The 22,207-nt window shown below is 44.2% G+C and overlaps 1 protein-coding gene across 1 annotated transcript in view; it reads left to right on the forward strand.

Annotated features, from left to right (window-relative positions):
- Positions 1–13,040: 13,040 nt before the first annotated feature.
- DCHS2 (dachsous cadherin-related 2) overlaps positions 13,041–22,207 on the forward strand; it is a 104,555-nt gene continuing 95,388 nt past the window's right edge. The window contains exon 1 of the mRNA XM_021530219.3: positions 13,041–14,864. Within this exon, the coding sequence (XP_021385894.2) occupies positions 13,041–14,864 (1,824 nt within the window). The remainder of the gene's footprint in view (positions 14,865–22,207) is intronic.

Below are 22,207 nucleotides of genomic sequence, written 5' to 3' on the forward strand. Positions count from 1 at the left end.
GAGGGATCAATATTTGTTCTGTCTAAACACCTGTTCAAAATTCCAGTTTGAACTATTTTCTCATTGTTGTGCCTTTGCCTTTTCTTGGTGTTTCTTCAAAGAGGGAAAATATCCCTAGGCTGAGATACTAGCCAAAGAGTTTTGTCTCTCTAACAGAGAGGTCAAAAAATGTGAAGTGGCTTCTGAACTAGGACACACAAAAGCTCCCTGCATTGAATGGCTGCTTTAGAAGTAGGTTTTGAAGAGGGAATTGCATCTCCCAGCACTCTGGTGAGGCTTTTTAATATGTTAGCTGATGGGAAGAAGGAAAGCCAGGCATGAGTTTAAAGAGGAGTAATTTAGTAGGAAATCAAAGTCTCCCAAGAGAGAATTTTAACACTCTTCATCCTCCCCCAGAAAAATACTTATTATCCCAGTTATCTTCACCTCTTGGGGAGTTTTTTACCTGTGATCAGCAGCAGTTTGATGTCCTTGGATATGCTGTGTTGCTGCCCGTGACTTGAGTGCATGGGAGAATAATTTCCCATGTACCTGCCTAGCCTCCATGCCCTGGCCAGAGGCAGTCCTTGGCAGGAGCCTGCTTCTGTCCCAGCCTGTTGTGATTCACTGCCCAGTTTATTGGTGCAAATTGAGGCAGCTGAGATTAATTCACAGAAACATGAAATGCTGGCCTGCATCTTGTCCTGTGGCTGCAGCAACGCATGTGGAGGAGCAGCAGAAAGCTGTGAGAGGTAAGTCATACACTGCTCCCAGGATGGCTATGTATCCTCCCGGAACACATTTTTCTGCCCCACTTTATTCTCCCTGGTGCTCAGGTCATTGCCCTTTTACTTGTTGAGAGGAGTTTCAATGTATTTCCCCATCCTCAGCCTTTCCACTTTGCCATTTATTCCTTGCTTCATGATTAACTGTGTTTGAAATTGTACACAGAGGCATGTACAAGTGGAAAACCAAAGGAGAAGTCCCATACTGTGCTGTTACTATTAATGGCAGGGCTAGCAGCCAGCGAGTTCACTTGGTTATGCCAAACCCAGATTAGACAGTACAAAGCCTGACAATTTGGTATTATTTTCTGGAGAAATTTTTCAAAGTCTATTTTCTAGCGGGGAGACAAGACTGCATTTTGCATGAAAATAATAACTTTCTTTAGCTGTGGAGCGAACACAGAGCATCTGCCTAATATATATATATCCAAGAAAATGTAGGCAGAAAATGTTAATTTTGGAACTTAGTGGATGAAATTTTGTCCCTTTGGAATAAATGGGAGATTTGCCATTGACTCCAGTCAGGCAGGCGTTTCACCCGATACTTTTTACATATGTTTTTATATGTTACGATAATTCGTGAATGAACTAAAATAGTCCTGTGGAGAATATATGAGGATTGTTCTTCTCTGGCTTAGGGGGAGCAACCTTCATTTATATTGGGGTCCTTGGAAAGAAATATGGATAGGAGAGTCTTTACTACATTAACAATACATACTTCATCTTGTATCTCTGTTTTGTGTAATCCATCAACAGCAGCAATGCACAGAGTTAGCTGAGGAAGGAGCACAGATGGGGAGAAAATGTTTGAAACCAGATCTGAAGGAGGCTGAGGTGAGTTTTCTGGATGGGGGTTGTAATCAGCAGAGAAAGGAGAGTATCCACTTTGAGGGTGTCTGTCTTAGGTTGTTCCAAGTCTATGATCCAGAGGCCTAGTTAGGCTTCCAACCTCATTCTGGCTGGATTTCTAAATGCTCAAAAAATCATTAGTAGCCAGGAGATTTTTGGGGGGTTTATTTGTTTGTTACCTGGCACGGGGAGATTCTGAAAAATCCTTGTGGACACAGACCTTGTCATTTCAGCCAGGTTTCTGCCTCCCAGCATCAGGTTCCTTCAACATGCTCCTTGTGAAGATGCATCTTCTACCTGATGAGAAACCAACACCCATGGACATTAATGGGCTTGCTTTATCCCCTGTGAATGCACAATGCCTGTGCTCCACAGTCGGCTTTGGCCACCTCTTGCCTTGGTTTGAATATGTTACTTTTGGCCCAGGAAGTTTCAACAGTCCCAAGGAGCTTGTCCTTTCCTGGCTCAGCCACCTGTTAGTGCTGGCCCTTGGCCTGGAAGGCTGCTAATGTAAGAGAGAAAAGGGGTAGCTGGAGAGCCATTTCTGTTCTTTTTATGGAAGAAACTTCCATTATTGTCCTGGTCAGAACATCTCCAGAGGATGAATAAGTGGTTTGGAACTTAGAGAAGGAAAGAAAGAGGATGAAGTTAATGCCATGATATTTTCTGTTGCAGGACTCTGGTTGGGTAATTGGGGGAACCCTCCATTACTAAAACTGCATTTAGCTAAAATATGCAGTGAAGTGACCACCTGGAGAAAATAAAACCATAGCTAATATAAAGCCCATGTAAATCAGAGCATGAGCAGATATTACAAATAATTGGTAGGATAAAAATGTTGGTGATGCTGTTGATTGCAGAGTAGAGAAGACCCAAACTTTTACTGACAGATCTGCTTTGCCCAGCTCAGGTGAGAAAGCAGTAGAGCTGTTTGGATAGTATTGTGTGCAAGTAAATAAGCCTGTCTTTTCAGAGCAACTTGGGTATCTTCCTGTCGCTGTGGTATGACTAATCCCAGCCATGATAATTTGCTTCCATATAGTTGAGAAACATCTGTATTTCCAAGTGGATCCTACAGTTATGACTACATGGCAGTTACTGCAATTAAAAAGGTGTGGTTTAAATTAAAAGATTATTTAAGTGCTCATTGCTAAAGACTTGCATCTGTTTAGCAGCCTAAGAGTGCACAATTGGGAGTGGTTCAGATTTTTCAGTTCCCTGGTACACTACTGAGTCCTGAATTCTAACTGGTACTTCTGCTATAGCCCTATCCCTTTAACCAAGGCAGTAATGGCATAAAGTTGTTTCAGTAAATAAAAATTTCAGGTAAATGCTTTAGTGTTCAAGCAAAGAAGCCTTTGGGAATATTTGAACTCATTCTGATTTCCTTTAAATATTATCTTGGCCACAAAATACTATTATTTGTCCTTGCAATGTGGTTTTGTTTTTTGGGTTTGTTGCTGTTTGGTTGTTTTTTTTTTGTTTGTTTGTTTGTTTTCTGGAAAGCTTTAACCCAAATTCTCTTGTATCATATTATCATGTAATAAATTTTCATGGTTTGGCTGATGTTCTGACTTAAGCCTGCTCTAAAACAGAAGGAAGAAAAGTAGCCTAAAATAGCAATTAGAAGAGAGATTTGAGGGTTATGAATTATTTTCTATTTCTGTCACTAGCTTAGCTCTCATCTCAGCATGCCTTGAAGTTGCAGGAAATGTTTTATTGATTTCAGTAGATCTTGGTTCAGGTGCATTTAGTCTAACCTTGGACAAGTCAGGTGCCTTCTGTGCTTGGGACTGAAAAGTGTATGTTCTGCTTACCCCTCCCAATGGATCACTATAAAGCTTCATTCATTCACATGTATATAGAGCTTTAGGGCTTGTAAATGAATGCCATTTCAAAAGTACAAACTATTATTTCAATGTAGATTAATTCATTTTACCTTCCCCACCAGCTGGCAACAATCTGTTTAGTGCAATGAAATTCTGACAGCTTGTGTCAACAGCTGAAAGCATTTCATTCATGACAGAGAGAAAAAAGGAAGAGAAAATGCAGACCTGAAATCTTCCCCTAGCAGAGAATGCCTTTGTGCGTGAAAATAAAAATTTTGTCTATCATTTCAAAAGGCCCTCTCATAAAAGAAATGCATGTTAAATTAAAACTGCTGTTATTTTTTCATTCCTCTGCACTACAGACCCCTCCTGGCTCTTGATGAAGAGTGAGGTGAAATATCACACGACTGAGCTACAGAGGAAACAGCAAGCTGTTCCAAGTGCATAAGCCAAAATGAGCATTCAGAGAGAGATCACCCTGTCATGAGCTCATGCTGGCAATATGTTTTTTTCTATGGGTGTAAACTGAGATTTGAACCTGAGAGAGACTCCATATTCAGCCCTGCAGGAGCACTTTTGTGCATGTTGTTTACTTTAGAATAAGTGAGGAAGTTGTGAACTGCTCCCAGACCTAGAAAAATTCCTACAGCCACAGCGAGTTTGATGGCCTCCTCCTCTTCCCTCCCCACCATGCAGCAGTAAATTGAAAACAGAGTCAGAAAGAAAGCATGCAGGTTTTACTGAAGGGACAATGTCATTTTACCCTGTGTGATTACTTGGGTATGTGTGGTGGTCTGAGCAGTTTTCCTATTTTCATTTGGGAGGTGGTGGGCAGATGTAGGTTTGTGGTAGGCAGAGGCAGGGACATGGTGGTCAGGGCTGGGAAGCTGAAAGGCAGAGTGAGCTCCTATGTGAAGCAGGCATGATCTGGGGCCTGATGTCCCTGCCCCTGTGTGGCAGTGGGGAGCCCATCTGTATCATGACTTTGGGTTCTGCCCAAAGACAGCAGAGTGCCCAGTTTCTCTGTTCTCTGAATTTTCAGTCGAACAAGTACTGTGCTGTAAATGAACAATGCCATTTTAATTCACTAGGATATTTTATGCCCTTCTCAGTGCTGGTTTACTTTTGCTAGATGTGAGCAACACGGATTTCTCATATAAACTGCCCCTTTCAGGCAGTCACACCTCCCTCTGCCTGAGGTCTGCTTCCGGCAGAGTGAGATCTGTTGCATATCCTGTTCTAGACCTAAACACTTCACAATTCCTTTCAAGAGTGTCATATCATTCTTATTGGTAAAGTCTGAAAAGCATAGCCTTAGTTCTTTTCCTAGGTGACCTAGAAAAGTCTTGTAACTCTTGTTAAGAAGAAAATGTATTTAAAAATAGATGCATTTTTCTAATCCCTGAAGTGCTGGCACCAGTTTTAGAGTATGACTGTGGCTGAGGGCATTGTGGCACTGGGAGAGGGCACCCCAGCTGTGCTGTACCCAAGACACCTACTCTGATGAACATGTTTAGGAATCCAGTTTCATTCTCCTGATGGCATTTTTCAGCGCAGTTCAGAGATGGGATGCATTTTGAGTTATTTTGAAAGAAGCAGCCATAAACCCTTTGATGCATGAATTCAGAAACAATGTGGTCAAGTCAGGCATGAACACATAGCAAATGTAATTGAAATAGTAAGCTGGGCCTACAGGCAGTTCTTGCCTAAAATTAGCTGTAGGAATTTGGTCTTTCTATGATATCTTCTTGTTCCTGTTCTCATATTCAAGTGCATGAATGTACATGGGTTTAGTCCTGCATTCCTTTTACAGATGCCTAGCAGTCTTTCTTTTTACTCTAAATACATTACAGAAGTTTATCTTATGCCTTACTTAAAGGCTTAAGAAACTTCTCCTTCCTATCCTTTTTGGCTGAGTTCACTCTGAAATACACTGATTTCTATATTTACTGCAGTATGATACATGGAAGCATTGCAACCCATACCTAGGGTTATGTTAAAGATAACATAATCAAATATGTGAATATTCATGAATATTCGAGGAGTGATGAAAAAACATTTAGAAATATATTTTTATTGACTATTTTATGGTGGGGAACAATCTGCTGTGGGTAACAGAGTGATGTCCATGTTTGAAGCTTTAAAACCACTGCTGCGATGCTGTGATCTCAAGCATCTCATAGTTGACATTCCCATCACCAGAGCAGAAAATACAGAGCTAAAATTGGTAAAACCCTGTGTTATTTTATTCTTGAACACATACACACACATTAAAAAAAAAAAAAAAAAAAGAAAAGAAAAGGTCAGCAGTGAAATACAACTAGAGCAGACTAGTAAAAGCAAAAGCAAGCAGGGAAAAACAAGCCCAAAGCCACTGTCTTGGGATGCAGGAAGTGCAGGTTGCATTGCTGATGCCCTCTGTGACTGCACACATGGAGTGAGGGCTCCACAAGGAGCTTCCCACCCCAGTGCATTCACTGCCTGTCATCACTGTCTTTGCAGAACTGCAAAGACTGTTTGGCACTAGCAGCTGTGATGGTGAGATGGTTGGGGCTTTTCCAGCATGTAAGCCCACCTTGGGTTTGGTTTCTCAGGCTGGAGCCCGTTAAGGTGGTGCTGTGACACCTCCAGCTGAAGAGCAGATTCAATTTCACCTCAGGGGTCTCTGTTCATTGCAGGATGTAAATGTGCCCTATCTTAGTATCTGCCTGCAGTCCTCTGTGGAATGGTGATTATGAGCCTTCTCAGCCCCATAAAGATTCTGTAGTGATAAACCCTATTAAAAAAAAAAAATATATTTTGGATAATTCAGTGACAGCACCCTAAAAGTAGGATTTCCCCCTGCTGACATGAAGAGGCTTGAGGAAGTTGTCAGAGCTGCTTTTAGATGCCACCTATATGACCTAAGTTAAAATAGACAATCAACTTCTGTCTCCAGAACTCAGTCTGGCTTATTTTCAATCAAATAGGATTAATTAATTAAGATTTGTATATCTAGTAAAAACGAGTGCCTATGGAGAAGGTGCTAGGTGCTCCACTACCACTGACCAAAATGACATCAGCAGAATTACCCAGCAATTGTACAAATTGGCATTTATATTACAGCTGCCAATACAAATAAACCTGCTACAGGAGGTAACACAAACATCTGTTCCCCTACAGCTGCTGGGTGGTTTTCACCCCATCCAGCCACACAGCTGTCACCTCCCCAGAGAAATACATAGTACTGCATAATACTATGTGCCCTGAAAATCAGCAGGTCAGGGCACTTATAACTGGGACAAGGAGGATTGCTTTGTTCTTGTGTTATTTATAGCTTTGTCTTAATAGACTGTTTAAGAAAACATGTGAACCTTTCAGGAATGTAATTGTGGCAGTGTCAGCTGTAGCACAGCAGCCAAAACTCAGGCATCAAAACTCTTTATGAAATTATCATCTGGAAGAGGAATACAAAGGCTCTAAAACTGCTGGTGAATTCATTGCTTTTAGTGTTTGTACACGTGAGAGAGAGAAAATAGCCAGGGGCATTAATTCACACGTGGATTATGGTATATTTCACTTTTAAAAGCAAAGCTCTCTTCTGATTTACAGCTATTTTAATTAATTACTTAGCTCAATGCAGCAAGGGAATCAGCTGTCAGAGTGGCTTAGCATATTAAGATATGGCTTTATGTGCAGACCCTCCCTCCTTTCAGTGCCACAAGTCCTCAGCAGGGACTTCAGCTGATGAAGTGATAGCAGCAGGTTTCCAGTCTCAAGCACACTGTGTGGGCTGCTCTTCTGTGATCAGGGCAGCTGCCCTGGGAAGCTGGATTTTCATAGATGTGAAAGCCAGAAAGGAACAGCCTAATCGTTTAGCCTGACTTCATTTTACTCAGTAATTCCTGCCTAAAGCCCTGTCATTTGTGGCTGAAATAGAATGTGTCTGTTAACTGTCTAACCTTGATTTAAAGATGGCAAGTGACAGAAAATGCATCCTATCCCATGGCATGCCTTTGCAATTATTCTTGCTCTTTGCATCTTGTTTGCAGCTTGAACTCTGTTAACTGACTTTTAACTTCCAACTACTGCATTTTGGTTCGCTGGCACTACTAGTGCTGTGCACATTGCTGGCCAACGTTAGCATCAGCTAACTGACATCACTGAAGGGAAGTCTGGGAAGAGCTAATTCAGAGCAATCCTCTGCTTGATGACTTCTGTGTCTTTAGATATGGTTGTAATGGTTTTGTTTTGCATGCTCTCAGCCAGTTCTTGATTTTTAAAGCTTCAAAGCTTAGAGAGAGATAGATTGGGAAATATAGTAAATGCTAAAATATCATATCTTGTAGATATGGAATAACTTTCATAATGCTGCACTCACATCCCTGATTTAAGAGGCTGCATCCAGATAGAGATTATCTGGGTTTGGAGCTCCTGCAAATGTGTTTGGTCATTGCATACTTTCAGTATTATCTGCAGTTCAGACAAACACATCAGATAACTAAATTTGGTCCCATTTTGTTTCTCACATCTGCGTCTTTTTTTCTTTTGCTCTTCTACACACATAGAATTTGACTACTGGATCTGGTTGCTGGTTGCAATCTATTATTGTGTGAGAAAAGTTGATAATGTAGATAATCTCATAAATTTTATGTGTAAATTCAACATAGCGGTCAAGGGAGATATTATATCCAAGGAATATTAAATCCAGCCTGGGATATTTTTTTTCATGCTTTCTGGATCTACCTTTCAGGTTTTAAGAGGCCACCAAGGTCTGGATTCAGCAGTAGCAAAGCAGATGGCAAAAGACAGCTTTATGTGGAATGCAACCCATGTAGTGGGAAGCTCTTGCGTATTTATTCCTGGCCTGTAAAGGTGAACCCTTGACCATCCTAAAGAGATTTCTTCAAATCTGCATCAGCTTGTTAGAGTAACAGACATCTAAAAAAATAAGCCTTTTTTCTGTTTTAAAGGTAACCCCATATCATGTTAATTACAAATGAGGCAGTGAACAGCTGTTAAATATGGGGTCTTTTACTTTTGGATAAAATCTCATTGCTAGATTAATTAAATCTGTGACCAAGTTTATAAAGTAAATATAGGTATAGATATAAAATTAGCTAGGATGTCAAAATCTGAATGAACACCTACCTAGTAAAATCTAATTTAATTATGTTAATATTTATTTTAATATTTTTATTATTTTATTTTATTAACTTTGTTCATAATAAAATATCAGTTGTATATATATTGTGCATAACAAGAAATGTCTTCATCCTGTTGTGAGTAGTGGGATAAATTTAACATGTGTAGGACACAGCCAATTTTTTCAGGCAAATATCAGTATATTTGAGTAATCACCTTGACAAGTGATTGGATTTACAGCTGGGAAGGTGTGCAGAAACAGAATGTGATTGACAGCAGAGATTAATGAAGATCTAGAAAATGGAAACACAAAATTGTGACAAACTATTAAGTCTGTTTGACAGCATATGAGATAAGTGGACTAGAAATAAATTTAATGTGAAAATATTGATCTGAGTAATCCTACTTAGATGGTTATATCTCAGTGACAAATTCTGAAGTAATTGCCCACAGAAGGCAGCAGCAACATGCTCTACAGGTGAAGGCATTGTGGTCCCTCTACTACTATCTGTACTACAAACAGTATGAAAGCCTTTCCTACCTTTGAAGACTGACTCAGGTATACTATTTCCAATCAGATTATGGCAACTACACAATTTTTCCACAGAGAAGGCAAAGCATCTATTATTTCACAGCAAAAGGAGTTTGGCAAATTAACTTGTGATTAAGAGTTAAATGATGGCTACCAGAAAAAAAAAAAATACTTGTAATTACATTTCCCTGCATTTATAAGGAGAGCAGTGCCTACATAGCTTTTTATTATAGTAACTGTGACCAGCCTCCATGTGGTCACCAGCAAATCTTTTGTGCAGCTGACACTCCTTCAAGGAGGTGTTGCTGAAATCAATATATGTGTGCCTGGGGAACTATAAATAATGAAACACCTGATGCTCTGCAAAGTTAATGCTTTCTCCATATATCATATATTACAGGCTGAATATCCACAGTGACCCCAGCCAGTGAGGCTGAGACAAACATTCTTTCTTAGATCCAGCTGCAATAGTTGAAGATATTAGTGCCTCCCCATGCCACAATTTTGTCAGAAAGCTGATTTATATGGGCGTTCTGTAACCCAGCATAGGAAAAAAAATATCACTGGGGTTAATGGAAATCATTGTTTCAGCGTTGCTTCAACTAATCTTTGTCCTTAAACAAAACCTACGGAGGATCAGGGAACACCACCTGGTAGGCAGAAATGGAAGCATGGTGCCCACTGGCTGAAAGGCAGAAACAAGCAGCTGAGCCCATGCTGTCTTCAAACAGCAGGAAATAACTTCATGGAAAATTTTTCAGGTTTTATTTTATTTGCTTCAGCTCTGTCTGGAGCAGTTCAGCCACGCTCGGCCCTCAGCTGGCTGTTACCGCCCATCTAATGAGCGCTGGAATGGATCCTGCAGCGCTCCCGCCCTGCGTCAGCCCCGAGTCAGGTGGCTTGGCTCAAACTGCTGCTGAAGATGGTTTGCAGTGAGCCAGCAGCAGAAAAGGAAGTGGTCATACTGCTTTACCACCTCAGCCATGTCCTCAGCTTGGGAGGGTCACATCTTCAGCTGCCACAGCTGTTGTGTGGGCAAGGCAATGTTTGTAGGTAGAATTAATTCTGTCATTGATAGACCTTTATGGTTGGAACAACACTATCTCTGTTTCAGTTATCTTTTGCATTCTAGTGTCATACCGGCTTTAGTTTGGTATAGTTTAATTCTCATGGAAGGAAAAAGAATTTCCAATTAATCCAAGGAGGATTAAGCTATAGTAAATTGTGATTTATAAATATGGGCTGATTAAATTTGAGCAGCTGATACAGCTGTCACCTTCCAGCTTCCTTCCTTGCTCCTTTCCTGGAGGTTGGGTCCCTGCCACAGGACAGCTGAATTTGGCATGTGGAGCTGCTCGGGAGCACCAGAGTTCACTGCCTTGCATAGTGGATTAGTGGGATGCTCATGTAGGGTTGCTTGAAGACACAGGCTTAAAAGTGAATTCCTATGCTGTTCACCTGCCTACAAGGTCAGAGGTGGCCACCTCCAGGAATGGAATGGGAGAACGGCAGAAGTAACTTTCTGCTGTCTGAGCAGGCTAGCTCACCCACAGGCAATCACAACTGGAATGCTCAGGCATTTTGTGTACTCTAACATCCCTCATCTTCAAATAATATGCTTTTCCTTCTGTCCACTTTTTACACTGGAAGACTTCATAGATCTGAGGAGCTGACAAGTGTGTTCACTATGAGAGCGATCTGTTGAGGATGTAGGAGTTGGCTAGTGCACTAAAACTTTGACACCCTGCTTCCCCTGGGATAATGTCATTGTGGCAGCTTCCTGCTATGTCTTAGAACTGTCAGTTCTCTTTTTTGTGTAGGTCAGCATGTCACTGAGAAGATGGGGAACAGCAGGGACAGCTAAATATATCCAGGAGATGGCAAACATCTCCTCAAGATTTAGAAACTTCTGCTTGTGATTTGTGGAAGAAAAGAATGAGGTCATGAACATGGCAAAAAGAAAGGAAGAGAAAATGTGTAAGAAATGAATGGAGGAAAGAATAGATTCAGGGAAGGAAGGAACACAAAGAAAGTGGAAGAACATTTAAGAGGTCAAGCTCATGCCTACTGTTCAAGCTCATGCTCACAGTAGGCAAAATCTCTATAGTGTTTTGAAGATGTAGTATTTCTGTAAAGATGCTGTAGTTGGGCAGTGCTTTTATATGATTTTACTTCATATAAAACTGTTAAACGGTCCTAGTTTCACAAAATACATGAATACTGCCAGAACCACAGATAACTACATCAGTCTTATTTTCACCCTGCTATCTTTATGCATGCTGTATCTTACCACAGAATTTTGCTCTTTAGGCACTGCCTGACCATGTCAACAGCAGGTTTTGTTTAGTTTTTTGGTGAATGTGCCTGATGGAACATGATTCACATGTTTTCTTAGTGACAACTTGGGCTGCAAGGGACATGGGCTGTTTTTCTAAACTTGCTGTGATTCAGTGGAATTCAGGCATTTTCATATTGAACATCTGTGACTTGGGGAGGATCCATGTGTTTTCTCAATGAATATGAAGGAAGCTGGCAAGGGCCTCTGCATTTCCTTCTTGCTTCTATGCTTGTAATTATCACAGTGTATAAATATACAGAGACTTTCTCAGAATGTGCCTAAGGAGATCTGACAAGATCTAGCTTTGCTCTGCCCCGTTTCCCTGTGTAAGGAGGTGTCCTGCAAGTCAGATATAGTGAATGTGATCTCATGGGTTCCCCTTCCTGTCCATGCAACTACACACATGCACTAGGACTTCTAAACTTTAGAACCTAGTTCTTAACCCAGATAAGTGGCATTGTGTAGATCTCAAAAATGTTGGAAAAAAAAAAAATCCTCTTCACCTTTTCCTCACTGTTGCAGTGAGTTTGCTCCTTCCTTAGAGTGCTCTGGCAGTGTACATGCGTAGCTCTTCCATGACTTTGAAAAGAGGCAAATGGTAAAACAGTTGCCCTCTCAAGTGCCCCTTCATTGGAGAGCACTAAGCTATAGTAATTCCTCCTTACTGTCTTTGCCCTGATTTTACTTGTCTGTCTTAGGATGAATTTCATTTTCTCTGAACAGCTGTTAGATTCCTGCCAGAAAGGAGAAATTGAGTTTGTAAAGGATCAGTGGGAACAGCAAGAAACTAGTAACCACTGAAGTATTGTCCTTGACTTTCATGGATAGATGGATGGTTGGTACTTAGCATTTATATGATACTGTGTATTCTCGGTGTCATTGAAAAAACACTTTTTCATTCTTAGACCATTCTGAGATAGATATGGGAGTCAGGAACAGTGGTAAAGGGAAAAAGTTCCAGTCTTGCTGAAACTGATTGAAGTTTCCACTTAAAGCTTACTTCTGGTAAATGCTTTCCTACCAGGCTGAGTTGCTATTTACTGACCTAGTACTAGGATAACAAGCAAGCCTTTTAATGGAAAATGAGGACCAGAATATTAAGGCGAGACAAATCCTCGCTGAACTGTGCAAACTCGTTTATCCTCGCAGATTTCTGTTTCATTTAAATTCTTCTCCTTCACGAGCCATGCTTCTGCATCTAGAGGCAGCCCGTGCGCTAGTCACGCTTTGCCTCATCAGCAGGAAGCCAGCTGATTCCCCGAGTAATCAATTTCGGCGAAGACCTCTCCGGATCCTGGGCACTGGAGCAGAGCCACACCATCCCGGCCCAGCTCGACACGTCCGTGGGTGGGGGACGCGGCCGCCCCCCCGGGCGCTGGGTGGGCGGGCGGGCGGTGGCCCCAGGGCTGCGGGGGGCGGCGGGGCGGGGGCTGCGCGGGGCGGCGGCGGCAGCCGCTCTCCCGCCCCCTCTCACACGCTCGTCTTTCCCATCACCGGCGGCGGCGTTCGGGAGTTGCTCCCGCGGCGGCGAGGCGGAGGCACCTGCGTGGCGGTGGCGAGCAGCAGGGTGCCGGCTGCCCGCGATGCCGGCTTAGCGGCCGAGCATGGCGCGGCGGCTGCGGGCCGGCAGGTGCCGAGGCGGGCAGGGCGGCGCGCCCGCGACGGGACGGGCGCTGGCGCTGCTGCTGCCGCTGTGGCTGTGCGCGGCGGGCGGCAGCGCGGCGCCGGTGTATAACCTCAGCCTGGCAGTGGACGAGGGGCTGCCGGCCGAGACGCTGGTGGGCGACATCTGTGCGGGGCTGCCACCGGGCGCGGATCCGCCCGGGGGCTTCTTGCTGTCGGAGGGGAGCGGCGAGTCGGCGGTGCTGGCGGACTTCCACGTCCAGCCGGAGACGGGCATCATCCGCACGGCGCGGCGGCTCGACCGGGAGCGGCGGGCGCGTTACAGCTTCGTGGCGGCCACGCTGCGCGGCGAGGTGGTGCAGGTGGAGATCGCTGTCACCGACGTGAACGACCACTCGCCACGCTTCCCGAAGGACAGTCTGCAGCTCAACATCTCCGAGCTCAGCCCTCCCGGCACCGCTTTCCGCCTGCCGGCTGCCCGCGACCCCGACGCCGGCGGCTTCGGCACGCAGGGCTACGCGCTGCTGGAGGAGGGCGGCGCGGCGGGGGAGCCGCCGCTCTTCCAGCTGCGCTATGCGCGGCCGGAGCCGCTGGAGCTGGTGCTGCTGCGGCGGCTGGACCGCGAACGGGCGGACGTCCACCGGTTGGTGGTAGAAGCGTGGGACGGAGGCAGCCCGCGGCGACGGGGCCGCCTGCGGGTGTCGGTGCGGGTGCTGGACGAGAACGACAACGCGCCCGCATTCAGCCGCGGCGAGTACCGGGCGCGGCTGCGGGAGGACGCGCCGCCGGGCACCGTCGTCTGCCGCCTGCGGGCCACCGACCCCGACCTGGGTGCCAACGGCGAGGTGCGGTACGGCATCAATCGCCGGCAGAGCGACCCCGACGGCTACTTCGCGGTGGAGGAGCGCAGCGGCGTCCTGCGCCTCCGCCGCCCGCTGGACCGCGAGGCGCGGGCCCTGCACCGCCTGGTCGTGGAAGCGCGGGACGGCGGCGCCCAGCCCGAGGTCTCCAGCGTCCTCGTCTCCGTGGCCGTGCTGGACGTGAACGACAACCGGCCCTCCATCCGTCTGCTCTACCTCACCGAGACCGGCGGTCCGCGGGTCTCCGAAGGGGCGCGTCCCGGCGACTACGTGGCCCGAGTCTCCGTCTCGGACGCCGACGAGAGCGGCGACGAGGAAGGTGCGGAGGGCGACGGCGGCGGCATCGCGCTGGCCCTGCTGGGCGGCGACGGCGCCTTCGCGTTGCGAGCGGCCGGGGCCGGCGTCTTCTTCCTCTGCGTGGCGGGGCCGCTGGACCGAGAGAGCCGCGACCTGTACGAGCTGCGGCTGGTGGCCACGGACGGCGGCACGCCGCCGCTCTCCGCCGAGGAGCCGCTGCTGCTGCGCGTCGCCGACCTCAACGACGAGACGCCCGCGTTCCCGCAGCCCCACTACCGCGCCGCCGTCTCGGAGGCCGCCTCCCCCGGCACGGCCGTGCTCCGCCTCAGCGCCTCGGACGCCGACGAGCCGGGCTCGCCCAACGCCGAGGTGCGGTACGCGCTGGAGGGCGACGCGGCCGCCCTGGCCCTGCTGCGCATCGACGCGCGGAGCGGCGCCGTCAGCACGCGCGCGCGCCTGGACCGGGAGCGGCAGGCGGCGCTGGAGCTGCGCGTGGTGGCGCGGGACGGCGGCGTGCCGCCGCGCGCCGCCGCGTGCCGCCTCAGCGTGCGCGTGGAGGACGCCAACGACAACGAGCCGCGCTTCGCGCGCGCCGTGTACCGCGCGCGCCTGCCCGAGCACGCCGCGCGCGGCCGCCGCCTCCTCCAGGTGAGCCCCGCACGGCCCGGCCCGGCCCCGCACGGCACGGCACGGCCCCACACGGCACGGCCCGGCCCCACACGGCACGGCCCGGCCCGGCCCCGCACGGCACGGCCCGGCCCCACACGGCACGGCCCGGCCCCGCACGGCCCGGCCCGGCCCGGCCCGGCCCCACACGGCACGGCCCCGCACGGCCCCGCGGCCGCTGCCCTGGAACGCTGCTGAGCCCCCTGGCACCGGCGCCGCGCTCCAGCGCTGCCGGGAGCAGGGAGCGCGGCAGGTGGAGCGCGGCCCTCCTCCCGCCGTCCTCACGTGTGCCCTGAGAAACGCGTTCCTTGTCCCGCAACGCTTGTAGCGTGGGTCATGAGCACAGCTCAGGGCTTCAGAGGGAGTCAGGTATGGGTAAATCATAAATCAATTAATCAAGTCTGGTTAAACCCCAGAGCAAAACCAACTGTGATACTTCTGAGGACTTGGACGGTCTTCAGAGAGCAGGTAGGACCCGTCCCCGAGGGCAGCTTGACCCAAACCGAGCCAGAGAGAAGGGCAGACAGTGAACACACAGTGGCGTGAAATTAAAATGCGCTTCAGGGTCTTTGTGATGGTTTCCGAGCTTTCTGCTGACGATGTGAATCAGCTCACCCCACCTTGGCAGAAACTGATTAGTCCTAATAGAGAGAAATGTCTTACTTGTCCGCAAAAACCCCTTTTTATTCTTTGCAGGTGAGGTTGAATGGAGGCTTTAGAGGGCCAGAAGTTGACAGAGCCCTTTTGCTTTTAGCTTGGAAAAGCATTACAGAATGTATACCTTTGAACAGAACAAAGCCTTTTCTGGCAGAAGAAAATTCACAACAGCTGGGCCTGTGAATGTTTCTGAGTTTGTGCAGAACTTACATGGATTTGGGAAAAACCATTACTTAAAGAGGAGACCTAGGGAGAACTGCAATGTGTTTCCTCACATTTGATGAAAAATCAATCTGTCTTTATCTTCAGGTGTCCTTCTAAATTAATTTTCTTCTATATTTTTTTCTCTTTTTTCCAATTGTACTCTGAGCTCAAAAAGTACACAACTTGTACAGCCCTAGTACAATTTAATCTATAAAACCCTTGGGAAAGTTGAGCTCATGGAGCTTTTCATTTGGTATCCCAAGCCAGAAAGAAAATCCCATCACACTGCCCTTTTGTCTTCCTTCAACACCATCGGGGGGAAAGAAAAACCCAACCAAACAAAAACCCCAGAACATCGTGCACAGGTGGCTCCAGGAAAGCCAAAAGGAAAATAATAATGTAATTTTAGGAGTTGGCCGTGTCCCGGGCAGGAGCGAGGGGCGGTGCGGCAGCCCCGGCGTCCGTGGTGCTGAAAGGCAGCGGGGCCGGCGGCGTCGGGGAGCGCTGCCGCAGCCGGACACCGCGGCGGGGCTGAGGGATAGCGCCTGCTTGCTTTTGATTGAAGCGGCTAGAAGCCTCCCGAAGGGCTCCTGAGTATTTCAAAGAGAATAACCTGTAATTGTGATTTTACTTTTTTTTTTTTCTTGAATGTTTTTATGCATTAATAGTGCAGATTTTCTAGGACCACTGTAATGTCATGGGCGTGGGTATCACTCATGGTGCACTGAATTTTGGAAGTGTCACCATGCTGCCATAATCCTGTTTAGAGAGTAGAAAGAAAGAAATACGTCCTGGTAACGATTGGAACACGGGTAATAAAGCCAGGAAAGGAAACCTTCTATTCAAAGATTGAGAGCAGAAAGGGCTATCATGAAGTGGGCAGCCTTGTTTCTGTTGCTCTAGGAGTTGCAGTAAGTGATGAGAATGTAGAAAATAGGTTTTGGTTTGGCCAAGGTGTTTTTTAGGGTCTGTGATGTGAGTCTTGGCTCCAGGTGGGCTCATGAACTTCAAAGCTAGCATGAGAAGGAGGTAGCCATGGATTCTGTTCCTGTTGCTCCTGGAGAATAGGAAACAAACCAAGATATTGCAGAAGCCTGCTCATGTCACATCTTCCTCTGCTCCACAACCTGGGAGGTGGTGATAAACATTTGGTTTATATTTGAGTCATAATCATGATATCTGGAAGTCTTCTAAAGCTTTCTAAATCTCTCTAGCCTTATCCCTCTGCAAACAGCGGGGCTCTCGCAGTAGGGCATTACTGAAGTAGTCATGTTCATCAGTAACCTTTGCTTGGGCACCAGCTGGTGACAAACCTTTGCCTTGTACACCATTTGTCCAGAGCTTTCTACCTTAGTGCTTTGCTGTGCCTCTGCCCAGCCACTAAATAACTGCACAGCTTGTTCTTGGCTGCATGTGGATAATGGGGGATTTCTTTTCTTCTGGGAAATTTTTAACTCCTACTGTGATCATTCAGGTTATCTCCATTTTCCCCCAACTCTCCACAGAAGTAGCCCATAATATGGGCTAGTCCTGTGAAATGGATCAACTTGCATGTAAGTCTGTATTAATGGTTCCTCCTTGTCTCTAGGAATTCACCAATTAGAAGAATTAACCATGTATTTAAAAGACATAGTTTTCAACCACTTCTGGAAATACTGCTTTGTTCCAGACATATGTCTGGACTTTTCTTTGTGGACAAAAGGCTCTCCCTTCCAGTGCAGCTTGACCAATATGGGAGAATCTGAATCCTGAAAAATAAATGAAATTTGTTTGCATTAACTAACATAAGAAAGAAATGTCGTAATGAATCCTAATTGTATCCTCACGGTAAATAACACAGGTGGAGATCAGAAATCTGAGCAGACAAATGGGAGAAAGTTAAATGAAGAAAAGGGAAAATCAGTGGGAAAGTAGTGGGTTATCAGACTTTAGAAAGTAGAGCAGATGTATGCAGTGAAGGATGTAAGTAGAATTTTGAAGTCATTAACTACATTTGTTTAACTTTGGCCTATTTTTGGATACTGAACTTTTGGTTTGTTGCCAGTTGTTAAAGACACACCTTTGTTAAAATTTAAGCATTATTGGTGGCATGCTTAAAAATAAAAGGTACAGGAAGGTAAAAGTGAACACAACCAGAAATAAATTGTAGATCAAGGCAATTTGCAGTAACTAAAAGGGAAGCAGCAGAAGCCCTCTTGGTGTGTTGTGATGTCTGCAGACATTTTAGTAATGCTTTGATTTTTGCAGGTGTATCAACATTCTGGTTTGTTCATGTAGAGGTACTGCATGGTTTTTTTTGAGTTGCCACTGGCCTTAATCACTTTCAGCATAATACAAATCTATTTTCCTGAAGATCTTCAGCATGGCCTAGAGAAATGGAATAAGATGGAGGAATGAGTGAGAACTCATTGGGTGCTATCCTGTCTTTCTTACTATACTTTTACAAGTGATTACAAATGTCCATCAGCTGTTGAGTGATGGTGGTGATTATGTTCTATTTCTGCACTCTTTGGTGTGAGCTTGACAGTTTTAGGTAGATTTAGCATCTGATGATGTGTAACTCTTTGATAACTGCACCTCTGTGGCCTAAGGGTAAGGGGGTGTGACAAAGAGTCTCTCTTTGTCTAAGTGAATAGAATAAGCCATGCACTTATTCTGTGAATGAATTAAGAAATAAAGCTTTGTCATAAACTTGCCTTGATAATAGAGGTTTAATTCTGATTGCAAATTTTATTTTCAAGTGTTTTTTGGTGATTGTAATGCTTCTCAATATTCATTGTTATGGTTCTCTTTAGCACAATATATCTCTGAATTATAGTACTCTATTGCCAGATTTGTCAGGATTTCCTGTCTTCTAGCTGAAGTTGAGTACTAAAAGGCAATATTCTTTCTCTCTCTTTCCGTCTCTGAGCAGGCTACAACTTTATCTGAATTAGGAGAAATTAGCACATCATGTTGGCATCAGTTTGCCTCGTGTTTTCTACCTAGATGGGATGGAAACACCACATTCTTATTCTCTGTGGACTCTTACATAAAAGAGTATTTCCCATACTGGCTTCTGCAAAGCTTAATGATTTGGTGATGGTGACAGCTGTCAATTCAACTAATATTTTGAACTTAATGAAGATGTTTGTTTTATGTTATACAGCCCAGTACATTCTGTGTATGTTTGGGGCTTGTAGGCTAAACTTGCTTCCATTGCCAGAATGTGCTGTAGCTTGCAGGGTATAAATGTGTGATGGTCATTCTCTAATAGTGCACGTGCATTCTTATGAAAAGTCTAACAAGTTATGTAAGTGTAATTGCATATTGAAGAGAACATTGTCATGACTTAGTAACAGCCATGTCAGTAGCTTTTTAGTAAATTTATTTTCTTTTATGGTGTATTAGAAAATTCATGTTTATTGGCTTTAGAGTCGTCTCTGAAAGAGCAGAGGAAGAGAAAAAACATATGTTATCTGGCGAATGATACAGACCCACATGTATTCCAGGGTTATGACAACTTGCACTTTTCTGGTCCATTAAAGAGGCTTACTGGGTAGAGCTTCTCTGTTCCTTTTATTTAAAAATAACATATTTTCTGATATTGAGATTATGGGAGGTTTGTAAATGCAATGACAGCAAAGATTTTGTTTAAAGGTTTTAAAACTAATCTAGGTATGCCAGGAATTATGGAATAATAAATCCATGAGATTTGAGAAAATACTATTTAAAGACATAATATATGTTAGAGGGATGCATGTAGTTTGAGGATTTTTTAAGTGCTTAGTATATTTGAGAGTTGTTATTTGTACTTTCTTGAAAAACACATTTCCAAGAGCTACTTGCAGAAAGAGAGAATTCTAAAAAAGACATTATAACATGCATTTTCTCTAATTTTTCTCTGCCTTCTGAAAAATAAGAAAGAAAACTAAGAAGACAGAAAGGAAAGGAGGATACATCCCTGCTTTGAGGGATGGAGACTTAGAGACTGTAATCTGTCATTGAGACGCTAAGCAGGTAGCACCAGCATTGGCTGCAAAGCATATTTTTCTTCCTTTTCTTTCCCTGAATGTTGAAACAAGGAGCTAAAAGGACAGTCCTTTCCCTCATGGTTTTAGTTCTGGATCATTTAAGCCACACTGCAATTACTGAAAGCAGAAATGAAGCCAGCAAAGATGGTTCATGTAAATTCTAAAGAGTTATGAAATCAAATTCATCCCTGTTACAGGTAAACCAGAAAGTAGCTAAAGATGTCATGCTATGAATTCCTGTGTTCACTTCTTGAGCTCTCCAGGTCTTATTTTCACTGTATTCAATTTAAAGTCAGATGCAGTAAAGACAGATTTTGTTTGTTGACTTGAAATGCTACCGTGTATCAAAACTAATACAGTTGACAACAGAGACACCAAAGCACAGACTAAACTACAGTAACAGCAAAGAAATTTGTCATCTAATCTGTAACTAAAATGCAAAACTATTTATTTGTGGGTATAAAGTCGGCTTTTGTGGCTATGCACAACTTTTTGTGATCTATTAAGATGTAGCTTTAGTGTGGGTGATCTGGGCTCAAAGATAAATAGATGTTTCTTTGAATCTGCGCAGCAGTAGTAGATGGTCATGCTGAGTTGATTGCAGGAATGAAGAAAAAAAATCAACCCCCAAAATACATCATTTTAATTATTAGGTAAGTTCAGGTGAATGGGAACTCTCCAGATGCTTTTGCTTGAGAATTCTCTTATGGTGGCCTTTTAGCATTTTAAAAATAGAAAAGCTGTTCCATTTAATAATTAAAGCATTTGTAAGAATGAGCCTCGGTTCCTTGATGCAATCCTTGTCTGGCAGTGAATGGGTGCTTTGTAGATATAAGAAGCTCTGGTCCAGGGAAATGGAAATTGGAAGCCTTTCACTTTTGCTCCTCTTAGTTTGTGGTTACTCTTAAATGTGGCAAGTGTTAAATTTTTAGTATCTAACACCTACAAGAAATCAGATCTCCAAAGGTAATTGCCCCCCATCTGTATAATAAATCCACAGCTGTTTGCTACCTTAATTCACAATTTTAAGAACATATGAAATATTGAAACATCAAAAACACATGGAAACATTTGGCTTTTATTTGAAAGTTAAAAATTATATTAAAGTTTAAGAATAAAAACATTAAAAAAACTATTGCAGTAAATTACCTTTTTTCCCCCAGTTCTCAGGAAAATCTTTTAATTGATGTCAGCAAACTGGGTCTGGAAAAAGGGAATTTTTGAAAGCTTACATGTGACTAAGCTAAGTTTCTCCAACATTTTCTGCCTACTTTAGTCGGTAGCTGTGATAGGAAAAGAAGCATATGTGATAAAGATATTCTTGTTGGAGAAATTAGATGTGTCCCTAATCATAGAAGAGGAGTAATGATATTAAAAAGTCTTAATCATAGACTTTATATTGCAGAGAGCTGTGTATTAAAATATTAGCTAATAGACTACTCAGAGCACCAGTGGCAAAGATAGAGTCCTTGAATACCTTTGGCTGCTAAATTTTTAGATTTTTATGCAGCATAATGAATAGCATTTCTGTTAAGTGTCCAGCAAGAGTTCATTTATAGCCACTGACCTTAGGGAGTAATGGTCATGAAATACTTTTTTAAATGGAAGTCATCCCAATTCAGAAATGGATGGATTTTGCTGGTATTCACTTTTACAAAGAATTGGCATCAGCAGTTGTCTTACAGTATACTAGACCAAATTATTAATAATCTGTAAATGGATGGGTATGGTTGTGTCTGTCCATTTATCAAATATTAGTAGCATTTTATTGTCCTTACAGATTTTCATTAATTGCTGGGTCAGAATGAAGAATGCTTAGTCTTTTCTGGAAGGCTTTAAAGCATTGGAAAACAGATGAGTTAGGAATCCCTTAAATTCCACCTTATTATGCAAGCAGATTGACACACAGCAGGATGAACCTTTTAATTTTACTTCATGGCTCAGTTCATTCCTGGAAACAAACTTCTAGTTGCATGCTGAAAAAAAAATAAGTTTTTTCCAGACTGCATTTTTCTTTTAAATTTGTCTGAGCAATCTATACTCCACATAGAGTGTCAAGCTATTATGAACACTTCTGTAGTGAGGAGTGGAGCTCTCTGTCCAATTGATTGTTCAAATCCTGCTGCAGGTGTGAACAGCATGGAAGCAGAGATATCAGCTAACAAAACTCTTTGGGGAAATATAACACAGAGCTCATTTGGGACAGGTATTATATGCAGAAGTCAGTGTATGTATTGTATCAGACCAATATCCCATCTAGCCCCATATTCTTCTTCTCATAGAAGCTAAAAGCTTATGCCCTGGATGAGTTTAAGAGCTGGGCAAATGTGACATTTTCCCTCATGGATTCTTGATGTTTGACCATTTTCAGCTTGAGGACATCCTAGGCAAGGTAGTTTCTGCACATTTGTATCCCTGAATGGATTTTATTTTTTTTCTGTGAAAATTACC

Source organism: Lonchura striata, chromosome 4 (assembly GCF_046129695.1).
Source record: "Lonchura striata isolate bLonStr1 chromosome 4, bLonStr1.mat, whole genome shotgun sequence".
Taxonomy (NCBI): domain Eukaryota; kingdom Metazoa; phylum Chordata; class Aves; order Passeriformes; family Estrildidae; genus Lonchura; species Lonchura striata.